This window comes from Liolophura sinensis, chromosome 9 (genome assembly GCF_032854445.1).
Source record: "Liolophura sinensis isolate JHLJ2023 chromosome 9, CUHK_Ljap_v2, whole genome shotgun sequence".
Lineage (NCBI taxonomy): Eukaryota > Metazoa > Mollusca > Polyplacophora > Chitonida > Chitonidae > Liolophura > Liolophura sinensis.
The window spans coordinates 10,352,651-10,374,332 of NC_088303.1; the positions used below are offsets into that span (position 1 = coordinate 10,352,651).

General features: G+C 38.4%; 1 protein-coding gene across 1 annotated transcript; it reads right to left on the minus strand.

Moving 5' to 3' along the window:
• Positions 1–58: 58 nt before the first annotated feature.
• Positions 59–18,410, minus strand: LOC135474841 (uncharacterized). The gene is made up of 19 exons (XM_064754455.1): positions 18,244–18,410; positions 17,588–17,676; positions 16,846–17,028; positions 15,433–15,517; positions 14,771–14,946; positions 14,249–14,343; positions 13,939–14,024; positions 13,366–13,464; positions 12,503–12,616; positions 11,878–11,972; positions 10,641–10,733; positions 7,538–7,622; positions 6,712–6,806; positions 5,931–6,019; positions 5,624–5,667; positions 4,521–4,601; positions 2,720–2,827; positions 1,088–1,213; positions 59–461 (listed from the first exon to the last, which is right to left on the minus strand). Exons 1-19 carry the CDS (start codon positions 18,350–18,352, stop codon positions 448–450), a joined length of 1,866 nt encoding a protein of 621 aa, XP_064610525.1. The 5' UTR covers positions 18,353–18,410; the 3' UTR covers positions 59–447.
• Positions 18,411–21,682: the final 3,272 nt, after the last annotated feature.

Genomic DNA, 21,682 nt, shown 5'->3' on the forward strand with positions numbered 1-21,682 from the left:
TTATACGACACAAATATGTACGAGTAAACCTAAAGCAATTAAACAACACGAACAAATGTTTAAAAGTAAGTTTGCTGACGTATTTATACTTGTACAACGGTTCAAGTTTTACATAACTGGGTATCACATTCAGCAGCGTCTACAAGAATGCATCTCGAAGAGCAGAAGGAATTACATAGCCTTTATAAGCAGGAGAATCGGTTCCCGATCCCCATTAGTCCCAATGTATTAACGATTCGGCAAATAAATATATCGAGCGAATCTTGAAATCAGAAATACCTGGTCGGTATCATCGAAATGAGTTGTCAACACAGTTCAACAATACACTTAGCAAGTGGAAACATGAAAGTCAGTAGAATCGAAAAAGCCAATACATGTGTTCTTTAAAATATTGAGACAACCGATTCCGAAGACCTTTTTCTTGACGACCATTATTGGAAACATCTGTTATGATGACTTCCCTATCAAAAAAAGGAAAAACAAATAGTTGCTACCGGATCGATTTATTTATTTAATTACAGTTTTACGCCATGTTCAAAATATTTTCATTCACGCGACAAGAAGACCACATTATGGTGGTAGGAAACCGGGCACATGCCGTGGGAAACCCACTATCACACGCTAGTTGCAGTCAGACATTCCCACGTACGACCAGAGAGGAAGCTAGCAAGAGCTGGATTTGAACTCACAACGTCTGCATTGGCGTGGGGCTCCATGATCTGAATTGTTAGTTTGAGCTAATGAGGTCTGACGTTGTACTCAGGAATATCTGTCTGACTCGATGGTTGGATGTGAGGATCAGCTGCGTGAAACCATGAACTGCACATCTCCACTGGCGCTCTAAAATCCATGCCGCCACACAACCACATGTAGATTCAAACATGCGACGTACTTTGGCGACGTTTTAGACTGCTCGGTGGTTTACATGGGGTTACACCATTATCCTTCATCCATAAAACTGATCGCCGTTAAGTTAGTGAAACATATTGAGTATGGGCTTAAACAGCAATCAAATAAACCAGTCATATTGGTGCTACACGTGGTCATGCATTGTAACTGTTGTTGAAGGGAAATGTTTATGATTTACCATGGCACAATCCGCAACGCCGTGGACAGAGTTGTATGTACTCTAACTTCTTACGAAGACAGTCCTTATCGGACAACAGAGAACACACTGCGTTGTCTTCACCGGTGCACTTTGTGGTTTTAGATTCTGTGGAAAAAACTGATGCATTACTGTCAATCTCTTGCAGCTTGTCATTATATAACTGAATTACAGCTGATATGGGGTTAAGCTAGAATCAGTGACTCACGTAAGAATTATGCAGCTAAGGTAATGACCACATAATGGAACTTAATTTGCATTTTAACTTAATTCTCATAATTTGCACATGTCAATGTAACAAATTTGATATAGATATGCACATATATTAAATAAAATAAATCAGCAACCAGAAGTACGGATACCAATACTCGTAGATCAGCAAAGAAATATGTTATTTATTTATTTATTTATATATTTATTCATTTATGTTTTACGCTGTACTAAAAAATTACTATTGAATTATACGGCAGCGGCCAGCATTATAGTGGGAGGAAACCGGGTAGAGCCCTGGGGAAACACACGATCGTCCGCAGGTTGCTAGAAGACTTTCCCACGTACGGCCGGAGAGAAAGCCAAGATGATGTCCAGCTCAGGAAGGAATCATCTGTGACCTCCACTTGTGTACCTAATCATCGTAACTAGATCATTCCATATGCCCGGTTAACACACTACATGCAATTGCCACAATAGTATCAAGAAAAGCAGTCAGTCAGTCAGTCGGTCGGTGAGTCAAGCGCTATTCAATATCTATATTTATAGATGTTGGACGTATTCCGTCAAATAAGTGTTATCATGACGGGAATCCTAGTTGACAGCACATGTGGTTCTCTAGCTATCGTTGACGTTAACATGTTATGCGTAGCGGAATTGTAAGGCAGAACATTTGTTATATATGTATTTAACTGTACATAACTGTGTGCTCAAGAATTTTTCAGAGAGTTACATTTGTGGTGCAGTGATTTTCCCCACTCTGCAGTGTCTAATGCAAAAAAGATTTTATGGCCTATACATTGCTTCAATGCATTCTTGCTACATAACATGAAAAGGGAAGTAAAACAGAACTGAAAAAGAAAAGCCTTACGAGTGTGTCAGCAGTTGTCAACCACAGCTATAGTCAGTTTCGCTTCTTGAGGGATACAGTTTCTTGGACTGGTGCCGATTCCCCACATTACCATGTCAGGTCCTTTGATACAATCGGTCGGTCATATAACATCGTTCTCCTCTCCGGCTGTAAGTGGGAAGGTATCCACTTAGACGGTCGTGGGTTTCCGCCGGGCTCTGCCCGATTTCCTCCCACCACAATGCTGGCCGCTGTCTTATAAGTGAAATATTCTTGAGTACGACATAAAACACTAAAACACTAATCAAATAAATGAATAAATGAATAAATGAATAAATATAACCTTCCCCAGTCAACATGATAGATAATCATCCAGTCAGATAAAACATTTCCTAATGAGGGCATCGATGAGAACATTCAAGAGATATTTTCTCGTTCAGCGTCTCGTTCAGTAAATTGCACCAAATAATAAGTGCAAATAATACTGTATCTGCGCAGATGGGTAGGGAATGATTCCACCCCTACAAAAGTTTGTACAGAAGGGCATTTCATACCTCTGCAGCGGTCACACAAATGTGGGCAGATGCTGGGTAGGTCACGCCACTGGTCACAGTCAGCAGGGGTGAAGCTCTGACAGACCTCCAACTCTGGTGATCCACAACCTTCAACAAAAAACACAGGGGTTTCATCTGGAGGTTGCTAAAACTTAAAATACTCAGAAAATCAGGACTTGGTCATACTCAAGATTCAGAAATTCAATGAAATGTTACTTGAGTGTTTTACTGTAACTGGATCGTTTTGTGGATATTTTGACCAGTGATTCCTTTTTTCCATTGTAGCAAGCACAACAATGCAACAAAAACTGAACACGATACAACATGAATACCCAGAGGAAATTTGAACAACTCCTTTAAGGAAGGCCTTAAAGTGTAACATTTATTTCAAACACCTCAAAGTGGGAAAAAACCCAAACAGACTGATCTCCTTAAAATGTAAACATCCATGGGTAAAGTGAGAATGTTATTATGTAAACATCCATGGGTAAAGTGAGAATGTTAAAATGTAAACATCCGTGGATAAACTGGGAATGTTATTATGTAAACATCGGTGAGTAAACTGAAAATGTTTAAACGTAAACATGAATAGATAAACTGAGAATGTTAAAATGTAAACATCCATGGGTAAACTGAGGATGTTAAAATGTAAACATTCATGGGTGAACTGAGAATGTTATTATGTAAACATTGGTGGGTAAAATGAGAATGTTAAAATGTAAACATCCATGGGTAAACTGAGAATGTTAAAATGTAAACATTCATGGGTAAACTGAGAATGTTAGTATGTAAACATTGGTGGGTAAAATGAGAATGTTAAAACGTAAACATGAATGGATAAACGGAGAATGTTAAAATGTAAACATGAATAGGTAAACTGAAAATGTTAAAATGTAAACATCCATGGATAGACTGAGAATGTTACAATGTACACATCGGTGGTTAAACTGAGAATGTTTAAAAGTAAACATGAATGGATAAACTGAAAATGTTAAAATGTAAACAACCATGGGTAAACTGAGATTGTTAAAATGTAAACATCCATGGATAAACTGAGAATTTTGAAATGTAAACATCCTTGGATAAACTGAGGATGTTAAAATGTAAACATTTGTGGGTAAACTGAGAATGTTAAAATGTAAACATCCATGGGTAAACTGAGAATGTTAAAATGTAAGCATCCATGGGTAAATTGAGAATGTTAAAATGTAAACATCCATGGGTAAACTGATAATAATAAAATGTAAACATATAGAAAAATACTGACAAAATTCAAATACAAACTTCCATAAACAAACTGAAGACCTCAAATATCCCTGAAACAAACCGAATATCTCAAAGTATGAGCATCCAAATGAAAAATGAACATCTCACGATGTAAGCATAGAACGGCAAACTGAATACATCAAAATGTAAATATGCATAGGTAAACTGGAGATGCAAACTGAACAACTCAACGTGTAAATATGCAAAGATAAACTGAACATGTGAAACTAATTTTTAGATAAACGAAAAGTATAAACATCTAAACATAAACTAAACACCTCAAAATGTAAATATCAAAAGGCAAAACGGACACCTCAAAGTACGAACTTCCAGAGGGAAAATTAACATTTCAAAGTGTAAACATCTTACAGCAAAATGAACACCTCAAAGTATGAAGATCTAAGACAAACTAAACACCTAATGGTGTAACCATTCAAAGGTAAATTGATCGTCTCATATTGCCAGCATCCATCGTAAGGCTCAAATGAAATCTGCCGACATGGAAACCCCTATATTATTACAAGTCAAATCTTACCAGAATCGTCATTTACGGTGATATTTGAACCAGCTCCCACAGATTCATTCCCTGGCCTGGTGGTGTTGACCGGAGTTGTACCTAGCAACATGGACATTAATGTTATGTAATTGTTTGATTGATGCTTTCTTTCAGCCTCACTGATTGGTGCTTTACTTCTGCCTCACTGGGTGGTCCTTTACTGCAGTCTGGCTGATTGGTGCTCTAGTGCAATCTCACTGGTGGTGCTTAACTTTAACCTCACTGAATGGTACTTTACTTCAGTCTCAATGGTTAATAGTTTACTTCAGTCCCCATTCTAGGTATTTTACTTGTGTCTCAATGATTGAAATTTTACTTGTGCCTGACTGACTGGTGCTTTACTCTATAAACCTCAATGGCTGCGGCTTTACTTAAGCCTCATTCAAGGGGACTTTACTCATTGGTTCATATCTGAGACAAAGATCACTAAAATAAAACTTTATACTAAGGTGTTTTCCGTAAACAAAGTTTTATCAATAGCAGCTCCGTAATAGACGATATTGACTGTGAAAAATCTTTGTGTGGTTTTTAAAGAAGTGGCCGGAAGTTGCTAGAAACAAATGGATAAAGCAGAATCTAGCCCATGTAAAGAGGAAAACGGAACAAGTAAGAATTGGATTCGAACTTTTTACCCTACAGATCACTGGAACTACGGCTATGTATGCTCCCATTTTGTGGGATTTCTTGATTACGAATTCATATAGCTGAATCAGTCCTCTCCATTTTTGTCTGCTAACGATACAAGTTTCTTAACCACATAAACAATAAAACTGTCCATACCCAGGTATACTCACTGTTTACACCAGTCTTCACAGGGGGTATATCACACAACAGAGGCAATGTTTAGTTGTGAAACAGATTTGTGAAACTGTGGTAAACATCCAGGTTTGGTGCCCTCCGTGTGCATTACAAACATAACAAATACGCGTAACGTAACATTATAAAACCCCTTTCCAATCATCAAACTTTGAACTGTTCCTTGTATCTACATCTATTGATATCTACCCATTAACTTCAACTGACAAAAAGGTCATACCCCTAAAGACAATTGGATTCATGATTTATCTGACAATCATACTTACTGTTAGAGCCATGGTTTTTCCTCCCGCCTGCCTCGGGCTCATTGCTGAAGATGTGCAAAAAAGATGGAAATGTACAAAAATCATGTCATCTTCCAGAACACTACAAGATGCAAAAAATAGTACAAAAGCAAATATAAAAGACTGTAGCGGGCATACCTGTGTGGCATTCTTTTCTGAGTAACATCAGAAAGGTAACATCAACGAGAAGTTAGTATGTAACAGTGTGCCAGAGGAAATCAAGTAGTGAAGAACGCTTGTGTTCTAAAATATAATATCTGTGTTCGGAAAAATGCATTAGAAAACTTACCCTCCGTAATTACAGAAGTAGAACCGCTTGCGTTTGTGCTCGCATTCGGCAAATCCACATCCTATACTAGTTACATTCGGTCCTACTACCTACAGACAGACAAATGGCAGTGTTGAGGCTTTGTTGGGTACATGTATCATTTTCAGCGAAGCAAAGAACACAATTTGCTTGCATTTCGTCTCTGAGAAAATACGCTCTTTACGTGCAACCTAAATCAACTGATCATTATTTACGCTGTGTCATTAGGACATGTGATGCTACTCATCATTTTATTGTAATACTACTTAATTCATCAAACTAAGATATCTTTTCTCGATATATTGAAACTTACAAACTCTTGTTTTTGAAATCAAGACTGTGGGCAAATGTCTTATGTGTACATAATCCTATGGTTTTCTAATCACAGTGATCCCTGGGCATATTTCTGTTTTATATATCATATTTATAAATTGTATTTTGTATCCAATCCAGGACAATTTATGCTATCATGTAAATGTGCGTGTTTTTTTGATTCATTCGAGAGAAAAGCTTTTGAGTAATGCTGGCCATAACAATCAACAGCCGAATAGTGTATCAATGACCAGAATATATAGGGGCGTCTATTCAGTGCTGTACCTATTTAAAACTTGGCGATACAAATATCACGCATTTAACATTTACTACAACAAACCCTTAGCTTGTTTTGAATACAACACATGAAAAAAAACACCAGAAAATCTGAAGAAATGATTTCGACAGAGGGTTCATTTGTATCACAAAAGACTAGCTAAAATGGTTCTACCTCTAAGAAATCCGGCAGGCTTTTCCAGGTATCGAACGTGTCCGCCCACGATCTGTATCCCAAGCCGCGCAGCTGGTAGACGATGTCAAAGTGACCTGTAAGACAAGGCAAGCAGGAAATCAGATTAGATTTGTTATAGACTTGATACACAATTATGCATACATGAATAAAACCTTTGGTTTCCTGCGGGCTCTGTTCGTTTTCCACCCATGGTAATAATCTGTCGTCGTATAAGTGCCATATTCTTGAGTATGGCATGGAATATCAATCAAATAGATAGATAGATAAATAAATAAATAAATAAATAAATACAAGAACAAAGGCTGATTTAAAAGTTACAGTGAACACGCGCCTAATATAATGAGTAGGAATAACCAAAACAAATAACATTGTGGATTAACTTTGGTCCATGGCATAAAGCATAGAAATGCTTTAAGGAGACTGATTCAAAAGCTGAATTTAACACAAGCGCAATAAGCAAGTTAACGCCAAAATATCAATCAGAAATTAAATTTGCTCAAACATTTAAAAATAAGTAAGTGCTTAAATAAACGCCATCTTGAAATCATGAAAAAATCTTTCAGTGTTGCACAGCATTAAATCTATGAAAACGTTTGCGTGATCGGTGAAACGTAGTCACGAAATGCAGATGCCTTGTGTAAAAGCAAAACCGAGCAATGTATGCAGTTTCTGTGACGGTATGCATTGGTCATTCGGGTAAAGCAATCTAAAAGTGGAAGAAAACATGTCATAAGCAAAACACGGTGGCGTTAAAAGTTATATGTATATTGGCTTGATGAGCAACGTTTCACATCAGAGAGTTTACCTTGGGGCGTCAGGTTTGGGTCTTTGCGAGGCTTACACTGATTAGCCCACAGTTGGGCTTGCTCTTCCAGAGTGTTGTCCCACACCTTAAAAATGTAACAACTATATTCATTTGTTATATACTTTAATAATTGATATTTTCAAAAGAATTGTAAACTTAAGTGATGGCAGTCAGATGTATAGATAGGTGATTAAAGTTGGACAGAGCCCGAGAAAACATCACCGCACATCGACAGGTGACCGAAGAACCTCCCGACCTACAGGAGGTTGCATCCAAACACGCGGCCTAGTGTGTTAAGGGCATATAATTATACCTACGCAGAAATCCTGAAACATGCATATCTCAGATTATTAGGGGGGACTGTCTGTCCACACTTGATGCTACATGTATGCGTTGCCTTCCATGTAAAAAGTGCAAAATATAATTCACCTCAAACGGGTTTATGAATAGATCTTGACTATAATCCCATTTGAAGACCTACAGGCTATTTAAAGTACTGATTAGCTAATTTGGTGTGCAGACATACAGGCCATTTGAAGTACTGATTAGCTAATTCCGTGCCATTTAAAGTACTGATTAGCTAATTAAGTGTGAAGACATACAGGCCATTTAAAGTACTGATTAGCTAATTCCCGAGTGAAGATTTATTTTAAGTACTTATTTGCTAATTCCGTATGAAGACACACAGGTCATTTAAAGTACTGACTGCTAATCCCGTCTGAAAACATATAGGCCATTTAAAGTACAGATTAGCTAATTCCATGTGAACAAATACAGGCCATATAAAGTACTGATTAGCTAATTCCGTGTGAAGAAATACAGGCCATATAAAGTACTGATTAGCTAATTCCGTGTGAAGACATACAGGCCATATAAAGTACTAATTAGCTAATTCCAGGTGAAGACACACAGGCTATTTTAAGTACTTATTTACTAATGCCGTCTGAAAACATGCAGGTTATTTAAAGTACTGATTAGCTAATACCGTGTAAAGGCATACAGGCCATTTAAAGTGCTGATTAGCTAATTCCGAGTGCAGAAATACAGGCCATTTAAAGTACTGATTAGCTAATTCCGTGTGAAGACATACAGGCCATATAAAGTACTGATTAGCTAATTCCGGGTGAAGACATACAGGCCATTTAAAGTACTGATTAGCTAATGCCGCCTGAAAACATACAGGTCATTTAAAGTACTGGTTAGCTAATTCCGTGTAAAGGCATACAGGCCATTTAATGTGCTGATTAGCAAATTCCGTGCGAAGGAATAGAGGCCATTTAAAGTGCTGATTAGCTAATTCTGGGTGAAGACATACAGGCCATTTAAAGTACTGATAAGCTAATGCCGTCTGAAAACATACAGGTCATTTAAAGTACTGATTAGCTAATTGCGTGTGAAGGCATTCAGGCCATTTAACGTACTGCTTAGCTAATCCCGTCTGAAAACATACAAGCCATTTAAAGTACTGATTAGCTAATTCTGGGTGAATACATACAGGCCATTTAATGTACTGATTAGCTAATTCCGGATGAAGACATACAGGCGATTTAAAGTACTGATTAGCTAATACTGTGTGAAGACATACAGGCCATTTAAAGTACTGATTAGCTAATCCCGTGTGAAAACATACATGCCATTTGAAGTACTGATTAGCTAATTCCGTGCCATTTAAAGTACTGATTAGCTAATTCTGTGCTAAGGCATAGAGGCCATTTAAAGTACTGATTAGCTAATTCCCGAGTGAAGATTTATTTTAAGTATTAATTAGCTAATACTGTGTGAAGAAATACAGGTCATTTAAAGTACTGACTGCTAATCCCGTCTGGAAACATATAGGCCATTTAAAGTACAGATTAGCTAATTCCATGTGAACAAATACAGGCCATTTAAAGTACTGATTAGCTAATTCCGTGTGAAGAAATACAGGCCATATAAAGTAATGATTAACTAATTCCGTGTGAAGACATACATGCCATATAAAGTACTGATTAGCTAATTCCGGGTGAAGACACACAGGCTATTTTAAGTACTTATTTACTAATGCCGTCTGAAAACATACAGGTTATTTAAAGTACTGATTAGCTAATACCGTGTAAAGGCATACAGGCCATTTAAAGTGCTGATTAGCTAATTCCGAGTGAAGAAATACAGGCCAGTTAAAGTGCTGATTAGCTAATTTCGTGTGAAGACATACAGGCCATATAAAGTACTGATTAGCTAATTCCGGGTGAAGACATACAGGTCATTTAAAGTACTGGTTAGCTAAATCCGTGTAAAGGCATACAGGCCATTTAAAGTGCTGATTAGCTAATTCCGTGCGAAGGCATAGAGGCCATTTAAAGTGCTGATTAGCTTATTCTGGGTGAAGGCATACAGGCCATTTAACGTACTGCTTAGCTAATCCCGTCTGAAAACATACAAGCCATTTAAAGTACTGATTAGCTAATTCTGGGTGAATACATACAGGCCATTTAATGTACTGATTAGCTAATTCCGGGTGAAGACATACAGGTCATTTAAAGTACTGACTGCTAATCCCGTGTGAAAACATACAGGCCATTTAAAGTACTAAGTCACTCATTCCGGGTGAAGACATACAGGCTATTTAAAGTACTGATTAGCTAATACTGTGTGAAGACATACAGGCCATTTAAAGTACTGGTTAGCTAATTCCGGGTGAAGACATACAGGCCATTTAAAGTACTGATTAGCTAATACTGTGTGAAGACATACAGGCGATTTAAGTACTGATTAGCGAATACTGTGTGAAGACATATAGGCCATTTAAAGTACTGATTAGCTAATACTGTGTGAAGACATACAGGCGATTTTAAGTACTGATTAGCTAATACTGTGTGAAGACATACAGGGCATTTAAAGTACTGATTAGATAATTCGGATCTACTTGGTATCTGTCGCTCGGACTCGACAGACCAAACATGTGTAGATATGGCTGTGACACAAAGCAACCGTGCATATAGATTAGAAGTTGTATTTTGGAAAAAGTACAAAGTACCAACGATGAACATCAGTTTCATCGTAATGGAAACTATTCCTAGGTGGAAGTGTATGAGATGTGTGGGTAAGTAGAGGACAACCTTACCAGGGGCTCGCCATCTCTGTGCCTGTTGTGCTTCCGGAGTAGCATTTTTCTGTCTTGTTTATCTAGCCCGCTCGAGACATGGAGCTCACTTGTCTGTAAAACACACGCACTGTACAGTAAGGGAAGGTGTCATGTTAGTCGTTGATGCATTTGCTGTAAACAGATACGTCTGTTTACTTGAGATGAAATAAGTGTTTGGGTGAAAAACAAATCATTTACTGAATTTGCATCAAATGATTAACACCACGTGTGAAAGGGTTGCTGGAGACATTCGCATTCACCTATATAATTCTTGCATATGTAAACAATGAAAAGTTTATTATCACAAGCCTGCAGGCAGAGTGGCAATACGGCGACCCCAAAACATGTACATGTATGTATGTAAGTATGCTTAGGGTTTCAAGTCGCATAGCAATTTTTCAGTCATATAACAGCGAGCAATCATTAGGTGTACATATACGAGTCTTCTTGTAGCAGGGCCAGTCCATGCCGCCAAAGTGCATCCGCCACTGAAGTATCATGCTGAATACACCAGAAATGACACCCCACCCGGTCACATTATACTGACACCGGCCAACCAGTCCGCTTCCCTTGCTCTAACATATTAGGGCTGAGCGCCAAGCGAAGCACCATTTATAAATTCTTTTTATGACCTGAAAACATGTGTCACGGTCCGTGGAAATTTGTTGATTAATAACAGAATTATCTATTGATATTTGTATGAGTAACAAGCATAGATGATCATAAGGTTTCATTTATCCCTATAATGACTTTCCCAAGAAGTCACTCTCAGGTTTCATGGACATCTCAAGTGGGTTTGGTACAGGGCAATGCAATATTAGCCCTGTTAGACGGTAATGGCCCGGGTAAATCAGTTTCGCCCTGTTAGACGGTATTAACCCAAGTAGATCATTTTAGCCCTGTTAGACGATATTGGCCGAGGTAGATCATTTTAGCCCGCTTTGGGTTAAAATATAACTGATGCCGTTGTGTATGCAATAACATCGATAACTAATTAATAACTATTACTATTAATAACTATTAAAGAGTGTTTAATCATAATTTTCTAAACTTGCTTCAGCTAAACTATATGTACATGTATAAGCAAGACACACCAGCCTCAGGGTTTCAGGACATGGTGAAGGACAAAAGCGGTAAGGAATGCTGTTTGTGTTTGATGATGCACAGAAAAGTTGGTGTTGGAAAACCTCTATGTGCGTGGGCTAGTTGACCTCACCGGAATAGGTTCGGGTGGGGACGGCCGTGGTGACGTCGCGGTGATTTCCTCAGCCGTAGAGTCATCTGTGGGAGATACCGTGACACGCGGGTTGGCTGCAAGGTGTGAGCAGGGATCAGTCAATACTTCATATACAGTATGCAAAGATGTGGTGCAAAATCTCATCTTCTAGGATAATTTCAGCAGGTAATCCCTGAATTCCCTGACATTACATTTTGTATATCTTTTATATATTTTATATATAAGAAAGCCAGCTCTGATAATTCAGGGCAATAAAACCGTGTAGAACATCAGCAAACTTAACTTCACACATACCGGTACATCAAACGCTTTGAAACTGTCAGGTATCATGGACTTCAGTGTTTTAGAACTCTTGTTCAGCAAAATTCCGATACTGAAGTTATAAGGAGTAACGTCCGTAGTCATACATATTAACGGTAAATATATATACTTGGGTGTTCTTCATCAGAAAATTTTAAATACCAATATGTTGAGTTCACAGGATTCATCTCATCACAGAGTTCAAACGCGTCCGCCAAAAATTTTGTCTCAACATTCATACTTCTGGACAATAAATCGGTGATTAAGTGGATTAATCACCCACAGGAAGGTTTACAACCCTTACCTGAACAAAGTCCACACATGTGCGGACATTCCTGGGGGACGTTTGTGTAATATGAACAAAAGGACGGCTCCGCCGAAGGGCAGACCAATAGGTTATCTCCTAGATGACAATTTACTGAAAAATTAAAGAAATATAAAGGAGAATACGCTCCGGGGTAAGGCAAGCCATTGTCGATAAATAGATAAATTCTTCAAAAGTATAATAAGTGTCCACACGAACAATGACTTGTCTTTTGAGGATTGGGCGTCACACGTATACGGGCTAGTGTCATGGTATTATTACCACAGTGTACGTGGCGGCTGAGGCAACCAGGTTACCCCAAGCCGGCCAGTACCAAGTGTCACTTGTGGAGGTACCACGATTTTAAAATCCTAGCGATTACCAATCCTGCTGTCAGTGGAGATTTTCCTATGTTTTCCTGGCCAGGCTTGAATAAATATGCCACACCTAAAATTCAGCTGAGTCTTGGACTTGCCTATCTCCCACACCAACCAGTCAGAATCGATTCTGCATTTCTTAAAAAATCGTACTTAATATTAATTTTTGACTGACCAACTTAAATACTGTGTGGTCAATGGAAATGTCTGCGATATCAGCGTTGTAGGACATATTGTAAGTCATTAAGCCTTACCGACTATATTAACGGTTGTACTTGGGAAGGTTGAGCAGCAACCTGCGGATGGTCGTTGGTTTCTCCCGGGCTCAGTCTGGTTTCCTCCCACTGTAATGCTCGCCGCAGTCGTATAAGTGAAATATTCTTGAGTACGGCCTAAACACCATCCAAATAAATAAATATTATGGATAAAATTAGACAATAAGGTGTGGATAACACGCTATAGTAGGAAATGATTTGTACTTAGTACCTTTGGCACAATCTCGTCCAGAGAAAGTACGATGACAGTTACAGGCACAGACAGAGGCATTCATCTTGCTGTGGTTCTCACAAACAAGCCCGCCACAATCTGAAACAATAATAACTCAACACACTCTTGTACTTTGACAATAAATGGCACAAAATGTTCGAAATAGGTTTTCAAATTACTGCTTTCAATGTGTAAAACAGCAAAACCTAAAATACGATCAACACACAGCGCATTGTACGCCTTCGTAAACATCTTGAAACTTAACAGCCTTGAAGTAAAGTGACTTCATTAGCCAAGGGCCTGATAGTCGAAGCGAGCTATCCACATAACACTTGATATCATGCAACGTTTGAACTGTGGAGATGTTCTGTCGGAACCAATCCATGACATATTAATCAACACAAATTTCCATAAAACAGACATACATCCCACATCAACACATTCACGTCTGCCACACTTATATTAGATATAAACTAGACACCAACATTGTGCTGGCAGTCCGTCTGTATGGAAATGCGCTAAGATTTGTTAACTTAGAATTGTTTTTACCGTTTTCTGAAGCCTTATACTCACCACATAGGCCTCCATTACAGAAAGCTCCACACTGAGAACATCGCTTATCGGCTTCATACGGCTCTCTCAAGTCCTTCGCATTTTGACTAGGAAAAAAAAAGCAAAACAATAGGTTCCGCAGACAACTGTCGATGTGTTTGGCACTCAATGAGAGGCAGCCTACAAGGTATATTACGAGTTGTACTCTACTCCAGTTGCTGAAGGCTTTATAAAAAAAACTGAACTTATAAAAGTATAGAGTTGTTTCTCTAACGTATTTTTATTATACCTTTGAAGAATTTATCTATTTATTGGCAGTGGCTTGCCTTACCCCGGAGCGTAATTGCAGACGTAGCGGTGCCTGTGATGAAGGTTTGGACATTTTGCGTATCCGCAGCCAATTCGAGAAGATTCAGCCTTTACTAGCTGGAAAACATAAATTAATTAAAATTGTTCTAAGGTAAATCGGGAAAATGTGACCTGTGACGATTTCTTGAGCTTGCAGGTAAAGTCTCACTGTCACAGGTTTTGTTTGTTTTTCCAATGAACCGGTTCACAATTTCTTCAAATACTCTCCAAGCCACTACAATATACAGAAGAAAAATTTCCTTTCTCTTTAACTGAAAAGACTAAATTTTACTTTAAACTTTAAAGTGTGAATATGCAGTCTAGTTAGTAAAGATGGTTAGAGATTTACCACTTTAATTGCAAGTACCATATCTACCATTAGCTCAGCAACCCCCCAGTGGCCCACAAATTGCTCGATATTATCTCCTAAGAAGCTTACACGAGTAAACTGTAGCAGAACATTTCTGGGAAGCGCCCAAAGCTTAAAGCCGGGATTTTCTCTTACCTGTGTATAATGGCCAATCATTTTGTATTTGCTTGGGCCAATGTCAGGTAGATACTTTTCAGGGTCCTGCCCATATTTGAAGTTGTTCACCTCCTGAGCCCAGGTGCCCAGAACTGTCTCCCACCCCACGTTACGGTTACTGTCAAAGACGTTCTGACCAACGCTTGCGCGAACGCCTGCAATGCATATATTGTGTCACACATTGTCAGCATATTGTGTCACACACTAATCCTTGAAGTAAACATATACTCTGTGGTCCCCCAGTTGTTCGAGGAAATTTTACATGCTAAACCTTTACCTGAACATAAATCCACCAAGTGTCCAGTTGTCCCGAATTGTGGCGTGGATTGTGTATTATGGTGAATTCGTTGAAAAGTTTATAAAAAGCCACGCATCTCAACAACAGATGACATACACTCTAAATGAGCTTTGATTGGCTTATTGTTTTCAACGACTATACAGAAATAAGGTGTTTATATTATAATTACATGCGACCATCAGTTCAAATTATCCGCACAGAAAATACTTCGGAAATGTAAACAAATTGAAACTTAGAAAAGCATTAAAATCGAAAAGGCATATGTGAATGAATTACAACATACGTTCTGAAAGTCCAGGGGGCAAAAAAGAGAAATGTCATTATATCAACAGTGACCACTGACCGGGTAAATTCCGCACTTCGTCATGATTATCTTGGCAGACCTGGGCCCATTTCTGAGCCACTTCTGCCAGTCTGTTGTCCCAAACCTGCAATAAATGATAACATTCAAGTAGACACTCCACCGTGGTTATAAGAAATACAAGGTACACACACCTCACGTATCCATCAGTAATGTTCATCCACATAGGCTCTTTATCCATACGCCCACATTTCTGAGCAGAAGCTAGAATTGCACTTGATACTCCCGTTCATACCTAATATTCAGCGTGACAAATATGGCTACCTGTATTATTATGATAATTACATCTCATTTAGAGACGGAATGGAAAAAGGTACATGCGTACATTGCAATCATTGGTCATCAGAGAATTAATGGTATAATGTAACACCTAATAACTCCCCTACCAAGGTCACGGATGGTGTGAAAGAGAGCTGCTAATTTCACGGGAAAATATTAATTTAGGTCTACCTTACTCATCAAATATTGTCGCCATTACCGCACACAAATCCACATATTGATGACAATACAACATTCGCGGATTAGACATAATGGCTCATAATTAACGTTATTAGAGAGTGAAGATTTTCACCTGTTTAGTTCTTGAAAATAATGATTAATTGAATTTGTCTGTCAAAAAATCTCACTCAACAATCAGTCAGCATCAGATTTCAAAATATCAACAGCAAAAATCACTTATTTATTAAATCAGAATGAACTGACCAGAGAATTATTTCTGAAAATTAATTTGGGTACTAGACCTATACTTGCATGTATTTCAGCCAACAGATGATAATAAAACTTTATATCTTTTGTTTGATGAATGCCACCAGCTGTATAATAAAATCAACATTATAGAAAACAACCAATTTAGAAGAAAATGTTTTCATGATTATAATCAGCGAAACTGACAGAGAATGTACCTGTGAACGTTAATGTAGATAACGTTAACAGTATCAGCCTGACCTTGAACCCCAGCCTTGCTGTTCTTGACAGCCATCATTTCTGTTACAAATTTTCTCTAATAAGACTCTGGTCTACAGATTAAATTACTGTTATTATGATTCAACGGTTTTAAACAATCGGATATATCCAACCCATGGTCCTACGTCTTTGTTCGGTTGCTACCATACTCAATATTGTTTAGGGTTTATTCCGCCTTTTGTAATTTATTATCATTTGTACAATCAATTACCAGAGTAAACAGACAAAGCAACAAAAGAATCAAATTAATTCAGAATGAATAAGTATAGTAAATCTCAGTTAAGTTTAAATTTTAGCTCTTTAAAAAAGTAAATGCCGATTACTCTGACGATACACAGCTTTGGTAGATGAAGTCAGATACTCACTTACAAGTCGTCATGTTATGGGCCGTGCTATTGGATACTTTATATTTTTAAAGTTAAGGTTAGTTACCATTTTCTGCATGTTCCCCGCTGGTGGTTGAACATTAGCACGGATCTGATTGTGCATATCCACAATGATGCCCCTGTCCTTCCCCGAGACCCCAGTATTCTTAACCCATGGGTGGTCCGGCAGACACATCGTGTGATTCGGGAACTCTTGGAATTCTTGTCTACAAGATTCTGTCGACGGATTCTGTCGAAGATTGTTAAGAAAAGAGTAATAATAAGTCACTTCCTAACAGGAATTATATGTTCCTTGATGGCAAATGTATCTTCTACATGTAAGTCTGAAAAGTATATTCAGTCCCTTGTTTAACCCGATACATTTGAATTTATCATTATTAATATTTGATTCTTTCTGCATGATGCAAGAATATTTTACGTTTGCGACAGATGTCATATTTATTCATGACCCCGGAGGGTCAATATTTTTTCCCTGTTGCATTTATTTGAAAGATCTCTCCTTTTTCTAAAAGTAATATGATAAATCCTTAACTTGCATACATATTATAAGGAAGCCTCTGAGAACAGTAGGGTCCGGGAAATATCGAACAGTCCTTATTGGAAAATGGGGTTGAACCCACGCCTACAGTACCTTACACAATCACCAGGTCACTTTAACACCTGACAAGCCTCCTGGCTTAAAATATACGCAAAATGTTTTACATTTTATGAACTTCAGTTTTTATGTTTGTAGATGAACCTTGTTGTTTTACCTATTGCATTTCTTGAATAGATTTATCGGCACTTACATTTTGTCGCTTAAAAGCCTGTCTGTCCAAGTTTCCAATCCTCGTGGATAGGTCACCATCGGCGATGCTGTAGGGGTTCAGCGGATCATCTGGAAGGTCATTGGTCAAAATTAGAGATAAGAACAATGGTAAAGCCATATCATTATGTCAGAAAAGTGAATCTGAATGTAATAGTATCTTGGACGGAGTAACAGTTAGTGGCTTGGTCATACACATCTTGCTTGACAAAACAAACAATTAACCAAAGAAATTAATAAACGTTTAGCCTATTGAAATAGGCATGATATCAGATGAAGAAGGATTACAATCCATGAATCTGTAATAGAGATTAAGATAATCTGATGTCATTTTGACAAGTTCAAGAAGCCATCTCAGTATGTTTGTTCATTGCTTTCAAAACAAACAACGCTTTGGTAGTAAAGCTTTTATGAACCTTTGTGTACTACTTGAAAGTAGTACTCTGTCCCGTTACAGTTGCTCTTCTTCTACTTATTATAGCTGACGCACTGATGCAAATCATCAGAATAGGGTAACAACAGTAGTTTGTACGGAGTACACATAACATGCGACAAAGATTTGAATCAAAACAATTTGAACATTTGAAAAAGCACATTTCCAAATTTTAATTTACACGTCACGAGTCAGTAAAGTTTCACCTTTGCGCGGTATTCCCTGCATTTTGTTATCGGTTTCAGCGAGGCTCATTTGAACACCTGTGTTGATTAGAAGTACCAGGCAACATAGCAATTTCACACACGCAAACATCCCTTCAGATCAGAAAGCTCTCACAACAGAAAAGGCAGTGTTCTGTGTTAACCGTATCCCATACCTTCACGCAGTGATGAATCCCTACCCATTTACTCCAGTTTTATTGCTGTTATTACAGCTTCAAAATTGCCAACTAATCACGTGTAAACACTTAATTTGAACATTAATGGCACGTAAATTTTACGAACACTGCTGATGAAATACAGTTATGTTAAATGTCTGTTTATTATGGTTCTAATAGCTAGGTATTGATAAATATTTGGTCACATCATGTGCTCAGGTAAATTGCTGTATGCGGGGCTCTATCCAAATAAAATAAAGTTTACGGAAAGCTCGTTACTCAAATGTAATATTCGCTGCAGATAGTCGCTAATAGTTTTAAAGAGAATTTAAACTGCACGTCTTTAGGTAAAGAAGAAGAAAACCGAAAGTAGGAATATCGGTAGGGTAGACCATCAAAACCTGTATCTGAATATATCTTAATTTATATATTTTTAAATTTGCTTTCATACAGACAATGATAATACGGTATACTGTATATATTTGTAATGTATTTCAACCATTTCATCACTGAAACTGTGTGGTTTTGAAAATTTTGTTTTTAATTTCTGTCTTTGATGGTTGTCATTTTGTGGAACAGGCAGTAAAAATAATTGTTATGGTAGGTGTGTATATTAATGTGTATGACACTTAAGTCTGCATAGGCATGCTTGTAAACGACGTGAGAAATCGACGCCAATGTCGCCAGGCTGTGCCTAAGTTACTGAACTCAACCATCTCTCTTTAAACAAACTATCGTTCCTAGATGCTATGGTAACAAGCCCAGCTGATACGTCGTGATAGGCACGTGTAAATTCCCGTCGATATAACAGAATTATTTACTTTTTTATTTTATCTAGTGTTGTGTTCCATCCGTCATTGTTTATAATTAATTCTCTTCCGTTAACACTGTTTCTCATCTCGCCTCCGTGTACATTTATATACCTATGTACATATATATATATATACCCTATGTACATTTATATACCTATGTACATATATATATATATATACCCTATGTACATGTGTATACCCTATGTACATATATATATACCCTATGTACGTATATATACCCTATGTACATGTACATACCCTTTGTACATGTATATACCCTATGTACATGTATACACCCTATGTACATATATATATATATATATACCCTATGTACGTATTTATACCCTATGTACATGTACATACCCTATGTACATACCCTTTGTACATGTGTATACCCTATGTACATGTATACACCCTATGTACATATAAACTACCGGGCAAAAGAAACGTATAACTTTTAAATGCAGTTTTTTCTATGGAACAATAAGTTGAATAAGTTTGAACGTTGTGCGAATACGTTTGCACATAAGCACCCTGTGTACACGTCACTTTTTAACGAGATTCATTGAAATTGGTGTAAGACATCATGAAAAATGGGAAAAACAGAGTTTCGGGCCCTGTTGAAAATTCTCGATAATGACCGCCGTATAAATACCGATGTAGCACATGGTAAGGGTGCAATACCATAAAAAAAACATCTAAGAGATGCCGAGACTCACACAAGCAGAACGTGATAGAGCCACTGGTATGGCCGACATGTGGGCCAGCCAACACCACATTCCCAGAACATTCAATTGCAGTCAAGCCACCATCAGCAGACTGTTGGGTCGTTACCGCCTAACAGGCAGGGCACAAGATCGTCCAAGATCGGGCAGGCCAAGTGTTACAACGCCTGGCGAAGACCGGTACATCCGCACAATCCCCATGCGTAAGCGGTTTGTGACGGCGACGTCAACGGCAGAAACGGCGCTGGGACACCCCATCAGCAGACGCACAGTCTTACGACGACTCCACGTGAGTGGTGTCAGAGCCTATTGCCCCTTCCGTGGAATGGCATTGACTCCTCTACACCGTCAAAACAGGCTGCGTTGGGCAAGAGCTGTACGTCGATGGCAGCGACGAGACTGGGAAAGGGTTCTGTTCACTGATGAAAGCCGATATAACCTCTTCAGAAATGATGGTCGAATTCGTGTGTATCGACGCAGGGGAGAGCGATTGGCACAAAGCTGTATTCAGACTGTCCACCCTTTTGGTGCTGGTGGGGTGCTTGTATGGGACGAAATTTGTGTACAGGTGAGAACGAGATTGGTCATCATCCAGGGAAATCTAACTGGCCAAAGATACCGAGATGAAATATTGGAACCTGTTGTGGTGTCATTCGTGCATCAACAGCAAAGGAGTATCCTTTTGCAGCAGGACAATGCACGACCTCATACCGCCAGAGTTGTACTAAATTATCTGGACACCGTTGATGTCAAAGTACTGCCTTGGCCAGCACGATCGCCAGACATGAATCCCTTAGAGCATCTGTGGGATCATCTTGATCGACGTCTGAGACAACGCGTCCCTCCCCCACAAAACCGGCAACAGCTCGAACAGGCTTTATTTGAGGAGTGGGACAGAATTCCTGATGACGTCATCCGGAGGCTGACGACTTCCATGAGGAGACGTATTTTGGCTTTAATTGATGCAATGGGTGCTCACACACGCTACTAACAATCTGTCTTATGACATGATAGGACATTATGTACACCTTTTTAAGGGAGTCCCTTTACTTGCATTTGTGTAATTTTTCACATTTACCCATGCCTTCTTTACTCGGCCTGACAGCAAGTGTAATATCAATATGGCTTTGAATTTTTGAACAGAACTTGGAAAATGGTTGATTGCAATATAATGCTTATCATGTTGATACTATCTGTCTTTCTTTCTCTTTCTTGTGGTGCTGAACAAGGTTATACGTTTCTTTTGCCCGGTAGTTTATATACCTTATGTACATGTATACACCCTATGTACATGTATATACCCTATGTACAAGTACATACCCTATGAACATGTATATACCCTATGTACATACCCCATGTACATGTATTTAGTTTCACTTTTCAACCCACGATAATGCACATGAAATTCTATTGTTCGGTTTATAATATATACTTTATGTTGATGCCCTCGCTGATTTGTGCATTTGTGTAATAAATGGGTGTGCGAGTTCCCGTGCGTGTTTTTGAGCTGGTGGTCATACTTTCGTTTCCATAACTTTTCCCTCTCTGGACGTGAGTGACGGTATTGTGCAAGCTGACATCGGCATGGGGACATCCAGTATCTGTTAGATGGCCTCCAGTTCTGGTGTCCCTTTCTGGATTCCCATTATATTATGTTTGTCTTATAAATACACTCAGTATTGTGCGTGTTCCTGATACATGCACCTGGAAATCTGTCTATGGCTGTTCA